We start from the raw sequence: 12,195 nt of genomic DNA, 5'->3' as shown, positions 1-12,195 counted from the left end.
ATGCTTCGGAGGCCGAGCTACTCTGTGAGCAACTCCACCCACTGCATAAAGCTGCACAGAAAGCTCCACTTACAACTCCATTTTTGTCTTTAACTGACTCAATTCTTCTGCACCTGATCTGTTATCTTCATCACAGTGAGTATTTCAAAAATATATTATTAAAGAAAAAGTGACAAAATATTATATTTACATTTGTTAACGCGCAGCTTTGCAGTATACTACATAAACAGATCTGATTAAATGTAAAATTCAGAAACACTTTATTTTGATAGTCCACTTTAGACTTACTCTACTTACTATAAGTAACTTTGTAACTCCATGTCAACTAGCAATCATTAGAGTATTAGTGACTGACTGCTTAATGTCTTCTAACACTATTTTGATGGATATTTTACTTCATAAATACATGTCAACTTATTCTACTAACCCTAACCTAACAGTCTACTAATACTCTAATGAATGTTAGTTGGCGTTTAGTTGCACAATAGAATGTCTAAAGTGGACTATCCAAATAGTGTGACCTAAACCAACATACAAACATATAATCAATTATATATTGTAAACAGCTAAGGAAAATCTAGCAATGAAGCGGTTAGTCACTTGTTTCTAGCAAGTAATTGTTTTATATTAATACTAACTCACATAGATCTGGTTTATGTTTAGATGTATTTAGCCTGCCTTTGGTTGTGATTACATTTATTTTTACATTTAATCATTTAGCAGACGCTTTTATCCAAAACAACTTACAAATGAGAATAACAATGGAAGCAATCAGAGCAACAGTATAAAGTATTGTGACAAATCTCAGTTAGTCTAGCACAGGACAGGCAGCTAGGGGTCTTTTTTGTTTTTGCTGTTCATTTTTTATGTTTTTAAATGATTTTAAAAACCTAACGCTGTAATTTTTATGGTGACGTATTTTAGCTTCTGCAAATTTCTGTTTTTGTTACAAAATTCTTCAATCAAAATTCTTGATTCTTCAAACTGGAAACGCTTTCACAAAGACAAAAGTCTAAATCTGATTGGCTGATTTTTGCAGGTTTTGGGGGAGCCTAGCGTTAAGCATTTTTTAACGGTCCACCAGGAACAATAGCTATGTTTACTGGTTCGGGGACTGCAGTAATGAGAGCTTCAGAGGAGCAACTAAAATCTGGATTGAAACATAAAGTTTGTGAAATTCATGTCTTTATATATGTCAGTTTTTTTTTCAGGCTTTTAGTTGAATTAAAAGAGATGTGTTATTGTTTACCCTCAGGATACAGGAAAAGTACTATTCTAGATGGATTCTAGAGTGATTTATTTTAATTAGTTGTGTGTCCTATCATAGGAAGATCAGTTGTACAATCACAGGCAATTTAGTGGCAGGTAAGATTCAGTTTATGATAAAAATTTTTGGTATCCTCAAACAATGACTAACTCTGACAGCAATTCAATGAAATTAAGGCTATAATGTAATTTATACTGAAGACACGCATACATGATCCAAGTTGACCATCAAGCTCTCTCCAGTGTTTGTGGAGGTTGGTAATATATAATAACAACTTCTCTGATAAGAAAGACAACCAAAGTGTGTGCTGTTGATGTGCCTCCAGAAACATGTCTGGGAACACTGTATTACAGACCTAGAGTATGCCTTTCTTCATTTTTATAAGTTTATTTGTTTCTGTTTTAACCTGTAAAAGTGTTCAATCATTCAAGGTTTAAATGAGCTGTATTTTAAGGGCCGCTGGACTCTGCACGCTGAGGATGAAGACGCTTACAGCAGCTGCTCTGTGTGCAGCGATGGCTCTCAGTCTCTGCTCACGAGTGGAGGCTACCGCTGCCTTTGACCTCCTGCGCCAATCTGCTGGTGAAGAAGTTGATCATTTGTTCATATGAATACAGGTTTTGCAGGTCTTTGTCTCACTTCTACACTACCAGTCAAAAGTTTTTGAACAGAAAGATTTGTAATGTTTTCTCAATATTTAGATTTTTTTGCTCCCTCAGATTCCAGATTTTCAAATAGTTGTATCTCAGACAAATATTGTCCGATCCTAACAAACCATACATCAATGGAAAGATTAGTTATTCAGCTTTGTATAAATGTGTATAAATCTCAATTTCACAAAATTGACCCTTATGACTGGTTTTGTGGTCCAGGGTCACATATTCCGATTTGCTGCTCAAAAAAACATTTATTTATTATGTTCAAAATTCATCTTTTTGATCACAGAAATCAATTATATTTTAAAATATATTCAAATAGAAGGCAGTTATTTTAAATAACAAAAATATTTCACAATATTACTGCTTTTGCTGTATTTTGGATCAAATAAATGCAGGCTTAGTGAGCAGAAAAGACTTCTTTAAAAATAATAATTTAAAAAATCTTACTGTTCAAAACCTTTTGAGTGGTAGTGTACTTTTTTCCTGACATTTTTGTCATTGATCTCTCATCAGTGAGTTACACGGGGTCCCTGCCCTGCGGCGGATGGGACTGTGAATGTGCCTTCAGTAGACAGCAGAGCTGCTGTTGTGTGGCACAGCCTCTGTTTGAGCTGGAGGAGGCCACGTTCATGCGTATGGTTGGCTTATGGGAAGGACTGTCTCATCTGAACAGCCAAATAGAGGAGCTCACAGGTATTGCTGCCTCATATTTGCTTATCATTTTGGAATTAAAAAATATTAAAATCTTAATTTGAACTGTCATATGTTCCTTGCTTTCTGTCCCTTCCTGAAGCTGGATGCAAAATAGCCTTCACTGCTGCGATGCTTCCAATGAGTGGATGTTTTGGGCCGTTTACCAGCAATGTGTCTATCTCTTACCAGTCTGTCTCCCTCAATCAGGGCAATGGCTACAATCCTGCTTTGGGTAAGCAGGCCACATTACACTGTGCCAATGCTGCTTCATATTTCAGGGCAGCGTCAAAAACCAGAACGTCAGGAAATGAGTGGAAAACAGGAGACTATAATGCTGCGGTCACAGTAGTCTATGAAGCACAAGCAGAATAAGGTTTTGTCTAAATTATTTTTTAAGCTGTTTTGATGTAAATTATCGGATTTATGAAAGTATTTGTATTTTCAAAATTTTAGTTGGTACACAAAAAAAATGTTCACCTGCTCCAAACCACATGTAAATGATGCATAAAACATCTGAAAGCTTTGTTTTCAAACTGATGAAAGTATTTTGATAACACATACCATAATAATATTTCACAGGTAAGATGCAGTTCGACTTAGTTGTTTAAAATATGACGTCTATGAAAAACGTATTTAAAAAAATGGCTGTCATACAAAAGCTGGTAAGCTTCTGATCTAAAACTTTGAGCGTCTTTTTTATAAAAAACTATTTATGTGGCTTCATTGTTGATTTGCTTGCCTGTGCTTCTTGTCAGCTTGTATGACAATATGTGAAATGTTGAATAGTCATGGCATTCGTATTTATTCGTATTATAAAGTCTACCTCTGGAGTAATGCATAACAGTTTTAAGCTAGAAAAAAGCATACTAGCAGTTTTGTTATATATAATTGAATCATGATGAAGTCAAGTAATTCCATATGCAACTGATTAACCTACAAAACCAGTCTTAAGTCGCTGGGGTATATTTGTACTCTGTAAAAAAAAATGTTTCAGAAAGTTGTTTCAACTTAAAATAATTTGTTACCCCCGCTGACTTAAAATTATTAGTTTAGTCAACTTGAAATTTTAAGATACTCAATGTTAATTTAAGGGACAAATGGAATATTTTAGTTGACAAAACCAAAAAATTTAAGTCAGCGAGGTACCAATTTATTTTAAGATGAAACATTTTTTTTTATTTTTTTTACAGTAATTACAGCAGTTAGCTATAGCTCCCAAATTCAGCATTAAAGGAGCGCAGATATTTGCCCCAAACACAATGAAATACTGTACTTTTGTGAACCTTTGCTTGTTTTACTCTGGCTTGATGACACACAGTATTTCATAAATAGGCTTCTCATCAGTGTAAAAACTGATCAGTTAACTTTACTTTAAAAAATTGAGGAAACCAGTTACCTTAAAATGATTAAGTAATTAATTTTAAAGTACAATTGTTAATTGTCACTTAACTTTTTATACATTGTATGGGTAAAAAAAAATAGATGTTTATTTTATGCCAAAAATCATTAGGATATTAAGTAAAGATCATGTTCCATGAAGATATTTAGTAAATATCCTACCGTAAATATATCAAAACTTCATTTTTGATTAGTAATATGCATTGCTAAGAACTTCATTTGAACAACTTTAAAGGAGATTTTCTCAATATTTAGATTTTTTTGCTCCCTCAGATTCCAGATTTTCAAATAGTTGTATCTCAGACAAATATTGTTTGATCATAACAAACCATACATCAATGGAAAGATTATTTATTCAGTTTTCATGGGATGTATAAATCCCAATTTCGAAAAATTGACCCTTATGACTGGTTTTGTGGTCTAGGGTCACATTTAAATGATATCCTGTTTAGACTCATGCAATGCAATGCATCCAGTTCACGTAGTCCTTGTAGAGCCAACTTCTCACAGTAAGTTTGAACAGAATAAGGCAAGCAAACATCAACCGGACCCTGATTCTTCACAGGCACATTCACGGCTCCTCACGCTGGCCTCTACTCCTTCTCCTTCACGGCGTACTCCAGCGTTGGCAGTGCAGGTCAGCGGCTCTACCAGAAGGTGCAGCTGATGAAGAACAGCCAGCTGATCGCCTCGTCCTGGGAAGATAACCGTGAGGATTCGGAGGACAGCAGCTCTCAGACGGTTCTTCTGCAGCTCAGACAGGGCTGTCAGGTGTATGTGGAGCTGCTGTCAGGCAGACAGCTGTGTGGAGACACCCAGGGCCAAAACACCTTCAGCGGATACCTGGTCTATCCCATCTCTGAGCAATGAGAAAACCATAACTGTACACACATACACAGCTATCTTCATCAGAGATTAAACAAGATGTCTGGGTGTGAATCTGGCAGTCTTCATATAAAATTGTCATAAAAGTGACTAAATGAACATGTACATAAAGTATTTGGCTTTATGAATAAAGGTGACTTTAATAGTTTTCTGTGATGCTTATTCCTTCTAGTTCGTTGACCGTTTTATATGCTAGCTTTTTATATAAGGAATAAAAATATAAAACCATATTTATCTATAAAATGATAACTAAATGTGGTAACAATTTACTTAAAGCCTTTATGTATAATGCATTATAAAGGGTTATTAAAGGCTATTGCATTACTCATAATGTGTGTTGTAATACATGATATCGTGTTGTAATTTAAAATGCATAGTGTAACAATGAATTGCTAAGTGTTATAATGTATTAAATGTGGTTACAATTATTCATGAGAATGTACAATGCAATAAAAGGTACATTACAAGGCATAATTAATGTATTAAAGCTACTTATATAATGCATTATTCATAAAGGCTATAAGTAAAGTGTTACCCCAAATGATGACAGCAATCCAGCATACTACTTTCTGAAATGTTTGTCATGACTACTGTTTCCCTTACTATTCGATATACTATTCTCTCTCTCTCTCTCTAAACGTTTTACACAGCAGTATCTACTTTCTGCTAAAACTTTAATGCAAGTAATACTATCTATTTTCAATCTATTTATCAGCATCACAAGTCAAATCATAACCCAGAAGTGAAAGGAGACAGCTTTAATTGATTTGTTTATTATTATTTAATTATTGCTAGTTTGAATGTAAATACTTTATATACGCAGGTACTGTACATCACTATTCACTTGGGGTGGGCTGTCATGTGTGAAGGAAATGTTGTCCTTGCCTAACAATATATGAATAAATGCATGCATACATCTGCATTCATGTTGAGGGGGAAAACAACTTCATAAAATCACTTTCATATAATACAATGAAAATGGCAATGAACTAATATTGTTTTAAATAGAGAATAATTGTATGTTAGATTTTAATATTTACGAATGAAAGTCTATGTCTAGAATAGGATATAATAATAATATCTGTATACATAAAGGTCATTTGGAAAGTTTTCAGGAGTTTTACTGTGATCCTAATATAACATCATATAATTTTTTCAGCATAATCAATCCTTATAAAGAAGCACACAAATATGAGATATGACAAGTACTTAGTATTAGTACTAATAAAGCACATATTAATGCCTTATTCTGCATGACCATATTTTAATCTCTTTAATCATAAACCCCATACCTAAACTAACTACTAATGCGGCGGAAGTCATAGTTCATAGTTCTTTAATATTGGGAATTGGATCTTAAAATAAAGTGTGATTAAAATATAGTATTGCATGCTTTCAACATTAGATAACGTAGTATTGAACACACACTGGGGAGTATTTTGTACATAGAAGGCCTTGTTAGCGCTTGCTTCCTAAGTGTCAGTAAATCATCTAGCTTCAGCTCTCTCTTATTTCCCCTCTGCCAATGCTTCTGCATCAAAATACCTTATATACCGTACCGCTGACAGACCGTGCTCTGCGTCTCAATGTGTATTAATCTAATCTATACAGTCCATCTGTCAAACTATTCCATGTATGTCTCTGTCTAAACTCAAAGCTTATTTCCAGCTCCACCTCGAGCTTCCAGCAGGCGCTCACGCAGCCTTCCTCTGATGCAGTGATGTGGTATTTGGAGAATTCGGCTCTCTGACCAAACTACAGACTCTTGGCTTGGTTCCTGTCCTCATCCAAGCCTCTTCCCAAATAAGGCTTTGCTTTAACAAAGGGCCGAACCAGAAAGCTTAAGTGCAGAGCAGAGAGGAGGGTGGGCTTGAGAAAAACAGCATGTCCTTTTAAGGCGTCGATTTCCTTTTCTCTGCCCCCTCTCACCGAATTTTATTTCTCTAATGGAAAAGACATCTCCTCTTGAAACAGCGATAGGGGCGACTCTGCTGAACATAAAGCTCCAGGGTGACTGGTGCCTGTACGAACGACAAAGTCATCTTCATTTTCACTAGAGTAAGTATGTTTTTCATATGCTTTCAATTCCTTTCAGTCAGGTTGTGGCTTTTAAATGACATATTGTAATAATCCATGCAACTCTATAATACATAACCTACGTGCTATTTTATTTATTTTTTTTTAAAGACCAGACCTGAAAAAATTGTTTAAATGCAGTATTTTTTGTCTTTTCCATGACTTTTTGATTGCAAGTAGTTATCAGGTTCACTTCAGTGTTTCTGCATTATTTGAACTCTGAGCTTCTTTTTTTGTTGTGACCTTATACATTTTAATAACAGCGTTTGTATCAAACACATATCTTTCTTCATAAACTTTTAATGCAGACGTAATCTATTCTAAATGCCCTATGATTAAATTATCATTGATTCAGAACTAAAAGCTACAAAACCGCAGCACTGGTAAGAATATCAGAGATCATGGTAAGAAAAGACTATGAAAAAAATACATTAAATAAATAATAGTAATAACATACTTAACTAAATATGGACATTATTTATGTTTATTATTAGTTTAATTGATAGATAGATGAAGTGGAGGCATTAATGAATCAACCAGTCAGCTTCATGAACAAGCCAGCCTGAACTTTGAGGATAAATGCTCATATACAGGTGTAGATTACAAATGCCTTATGCAAAACTGATATGTAAAATGATATGGAAATTTAAAGGGATAGTTCACCCCCCAAAAAATTATAATTCTGTCATCATTTATTCACCCTCCGGTTATTCCAAACCTGTATAACTTTCATTTTTCTGTTGAACGCAAAAGAAGATATTTTGAAGAATATCAGTAATCAAACAGTTGCTGGTCCCCATTGACTTCCACAGTTTGGGGGAAAAATACTATGGAAGTGAATGTGTGTAAATGGTGTGCAAATGATGACAGGATTTTCATTTTTGGGTGAACTATCCATTTAAAAGACACTTACAAATGTGTAAATGTCATAGCATTAGAAAATATAAGCACTTTTTCTGAGGACTAACTTCACCTCTGGTTTGGTAATGTGTAATCTAATGTATAATGTTCTGGAAAACCAGAAACCATTTACATTTAACACATTTATATTGGTTTATTATAACCAATAACCTTTTATTATATCATTTTATATAAAATTAAAAAAAAATATATATATATAACATTTTAGCATATAATCTTTTACTATTTGTCCTGAAATAAATAATATTATACAAATAATAACTAATTAATTAATTCAACAAAAAGGTGCAGATGTAATGCTCATAGGATGAATGACTTTAAACTCATTCCTTAAGGTTGGGACTTCAGAGGAACTTCGTAAAGCACAGAATGGCAGCACAGGTGAAGGGTGTGTGTGTGATTTGAGCTTCGCTTTGATGGTGTTACAGACTGCTGAAATGTGTGAATGTTACTGATGGTGTTTCTGGAGGAACATGTTCATCTGATCCTGTCTTATTCAGCTGTACAGTACTGATTTCCCCATCCACCTCCACTCAAGGACTATATGAACATGTGAATCTCTCAGCCTCTGCCTCTATGGTTGCTTTTTGTATAACAGTTTAGCTCAAGTATCCATTTGACATAACATATTTTTTTATAATTGAGCTGAACTGTTTGCCATTACAAATGGTGGACTGTTTACACGGCACAACATTTATAAGCATGATTTGTACTTCGATTTTATGGCTTTATGGCTGCTTCCAATTGCATCAATGGCTTTTTACACTTTATTCTGATGGTGTTTAGCTTAATTTATAAAAGTTTGTTTCAGGAGAAGAGGATGTCAGGAAAGGTAAAATAATGAAAAACTTCCCCCAACTGTGCTCTTGTTTTGTATCTTTACACAACAACAAACAAGCATTATTCATGTTGAAAATGTCTAATAACATTTGATAGAGGAAACTTTCAGACAGACTACACTGGAACAAAAACAATACAAAATTATAATAAATCTAACATGGAATTGCACATATTATGAAACTTAATATACTATTGACTGCTCTTCTACGCAGGGAGCTTCAACTATGGCAAACAAGGGTCCATCTTATGGGATGAGCCGCCAAGTGCAGGATAAAATCGAGCAGAAGTACGACCCTGAGCTGGAGGTGCGTTTGGTGGAGTGGATCGTGACTCAGTGTGGCTCTGGGGTTGAAAAACCAGAGGCTGGAAAACTGGGTTTCCAGACCTGGCTCAAAGACGGATGTGTAAGTCATGCATGTGTGGTGTCCTCACTGCAATCATGCAAGCAACATGTACTTTTAAGTAAAGGCTGCCAAGAAGCAGACTTTGACAGCATTTTATCTATCTATCCTTTAACCAAGAAAATAAAAAACCTTGAGATTTAAAAATCTCTTTTGCAAGAGTGTTCAGGTCAAGACAAGCAACACATGAAGTTTCACAAAAATAATCCTTTAGAAAAGACATGTACATAAAATAAATTTTAAGTGTATATACAACCTGAATTCTGGAAATGTTGGGACGTTTTTTTTTTTTTTTTTGAATAAAATGAAAACTAAAAGAATTTAAAATCACATGAGCCAATATTTTATTCACAGTAGAACATAGATAGCATAACAAATGTTTAAACTGAGAAATCTTACAATTTTATGCACAAAATGAGCTCATTTCCAATTTGATGCCTGCTACAGGTCTCAAAATAGTTGGGACGGGGGCATGTTTACCATGGTGTAGCATCTCCTCTTCTTTTCAAAACAGTTTGAAGACATCTGGGCATAGAGGTTATGAGTTTCTGGAGTTTTGGTGTTGGAATTTGGTCCCATTCTTGCCTAATATAGGTTTCCAGCTGCTGAAGAGTTCGTGGTCATCGTTGACGTATGTTTTGTTTAATGATGCACCAAATGTTCTCTATAGGTGATAGATCTGAACTGCAGGCAGGCCAATTCAGCACCCGGACTCTTCTACTACGAAGCCATGCTGTTGTAATATTTACATTTATGCATTTAGCAGACGCTTTTATCCAAAGCGACTTACATTGCATTCAAGTTACAGTTTTTACATTTTATCAGCTCTTGCTTTCCCTGGGAATCGAACCCATGACCTTGGCGTTGCTAGCGCCATGCTCTACTATTTGATGTCGTCTGGAGGGGAGCATATGTTGCTCTAAAACCTTTATATACAAAAACATGCAAGCTGCCCATACCATATCCACTTATGCACCCCATACCATCAGAGATGCTGGCTTTTGAACTGAACGCTGATAACACGCTGGAAGGTCTCCCTCCTCTTTAGCCTGGAGAACACGGCGTCCGGGATTTCCAACAAGAATATCAAATTTGGACTCGTCTGACCATAGAACACTTTCCCACTTTGAAACGGTCCATTTTAAATGAGCCTTGGCCCACAGGACACAATGGTACTTCTGGACCATGTTCACATATGGCTTCCTTTTTGCATGATAGAGCTTTAGTTGGCATCTGCAGATGGCACGGCGGATTGTGTTTACCGACAGTGGTTTCTGGAAGTATTCCTGGGCCCATTTACTAATGTCAGTGACAGAATCATGCCGATGAGTGATGCAGTGTCGTCTGACGGCCCGAAGACCACGGGCATCCAATAAAGGTCTTCGGCCTTGTCCCTTACTCACAGAGATTTCTTCAGTTTCTCTGAATCTTTTGATGATGTTATGCACTGTAGATGATATTTGCAAAGCCTTTGCAATTTGACGTTGAGGAACGTTGTTTTTAAAGTATTCCACAATCTTTTAACGCACGCTTTCACAGATTGGAGAGCCTCTGCCCATCTTTACTTTTGAGAGACTCTGCCTCTATAAGACATCCCTTTTATAGCTAATCATGTTACAGACCTGATGCCATTTAACTGAATTAGTTGCTAGATGTTCTCCCAGCTGAATCTTTTCAAAATATCTTGCTTTTTCAGCCCTTTGTAGCCCCCGTGCCCCCTGTGTTAGGCATCAAATTTGAAATGAGCTCATTTAGTGGATAAAAGTGTACAATTTCTCAGTTTAAACATTTGTTATGTTCTCTATGTTCTATTGTGAATAAAATATTGTCTCATGTGATTTGAAAGTCTTTTAGTTTTTATTTTATTCAAATTAAAAAAACGGCCCAACATTTCTGGAATTCGGGTTGTACAGTTGTACACGTGGAATATTTAACAGGTTTCAGTTGTTTTTGTTGAATTGGCCATCACAATACCCATAAAATGAACTATTACCAGATCTACCTGCGATGGAAGGAATCTGCTGGAACACTGAAAACCATAGACTGCCCCTCTCAAAGTCCAGACCTCAACCCCATCAAGCAAGTTTGGAGCGAGTTGGAAAATAAAATGGACAGATCTGTTGTAGATTCAAAGGAAAGCCTTTGGCTTGAGTTGCAGAAGGCATGGGATAACAATAGTGTTGACGTTCTCATATATTGACTCTATGCCAGAGAGATGTGCTGCTGTAAGCGCTGCAAAAGATGGACATACCAAATATTAAAATTAAAAGTGGATAAAAAAAACAGTATGACTCACTTCATCTGATATGTTTTGTGCTCAGAGCAACCATCTGCATGTTTCATGAACATTATGAAATTAAGTAATGTTTTGGAGGCAAAAACGGTCAATATTTTCAGATCTGTTAGGTGTTCTAACAATTTTGGCCACCACTGTAAGTCATCTCATAAATTATCAGTCAGCTACAATCAGATGCAAATTAAACAGTTACAATCAGATAAACCAAATCCTTTAAAATTACCTTGAATTCTTTTAACAAGACAAACTCTTGAACACATTATGTTGTAGCTGAATCCAGAAAAAAAAACATTTTGCTGATATTCATTTGGACCAGATGGTGCGTGAATAATAAATATAAATAATACAGCACAAATAATAATAATAATAATAAAGTCAAACAAAACTCCATCTCTCCCATTGGAATTAAAAAAGGTGATCTCTGCTCTGTAAACATCCATGTCAGTATTTCCCTTTTGAAAATAACAAATGGAAATAGATCACAAAAGTATTTAGTATTTTCAGTTTGTGCATTCTTTCTACATTTCTTTTGGACATGAGATAGATAACTTGAAAACATGGTGAAAAATATATCTAGTTGGTTTTTGACTAAATAAAACTATAACAGGGATAATAAATCACAATGTTAATGAAGTATTATTATTAATATAAGACTAATATTAACTTTATTTATCCCCCGGGGAAACTGTTACTAATGATGGGAATTAACTGAAGTGTTATTTGTAAACAAAAATGAACATTTTGTCATTAATCACTTAC

At 35.2% G+C, this 12,195-nt stretch overlaps 2 protein-coding genes across 2 annotated transcripts in view; both read left to right on the top strand.

Annotated features, from left to right (window-relative positions):
* On the top strand, window positions 1-5,050 carry LOC306854563 (cerebellin-1-like). The gene is made up of 5 exons (XM_079392695.1): window positions 1-135; window positions 1,722-1,849; window positions 2,440-2,619; window positions 2,720-2,851; window positions 4,583-5,050. Exons 2-5 carry the CDS (start codon window positions 1,747-1,749, stop codon window positions 4,885-4,887), a joined length of 720 nt encoding a protein of 239 aa, XP_079248821.1. The 5' UTR covers window positions 1-135; window positions 1,722-1,746; the 3' UTR covers window positions 4,888-5,050.
* Window positions 5,051-6,824: 1,774 nt separating this feature from the next.
* LOC306853890 (transgelin-like) overlaps window positions 6,825-12,195 on the top strand; it is a 9,474-nt gene continuing 4,103 nt past the window's right edge. Inside the window, exons 1-2 of the mRNA XM_079391557.1 lie at window positions 6,825-6,960; window positions 8,952-9,143. Coding sequence (XP_079247683.1) covers window positions 8,964-9,143 — 180 coding nt within the window. The 5' untranslated portion in view covers window positions 6,825-6,960; window positions 8,952-8,963. The remainder of the gene's footprint in view (window positions 6,961-8,951; window positions 9,144-12,195) is intronic.

Source organism: Barbus barbus (assembly GCF_936440315.1).
Source record: "Barbus barbus genome assembly, chromosome: 34".
In the NCBI taxonomy this organism is placed as follows: domain Eukaryota; kingdom Metazoa; phylum Chordata; class Actinopteri; order Cypriniformes; family Cyprinidae; genus Barbus; species Barbus barbus.
Note: the sequence above shows the minus strand (reverse complement) of the source record. Positions and strands in the feature narration are given on the sequence as shown.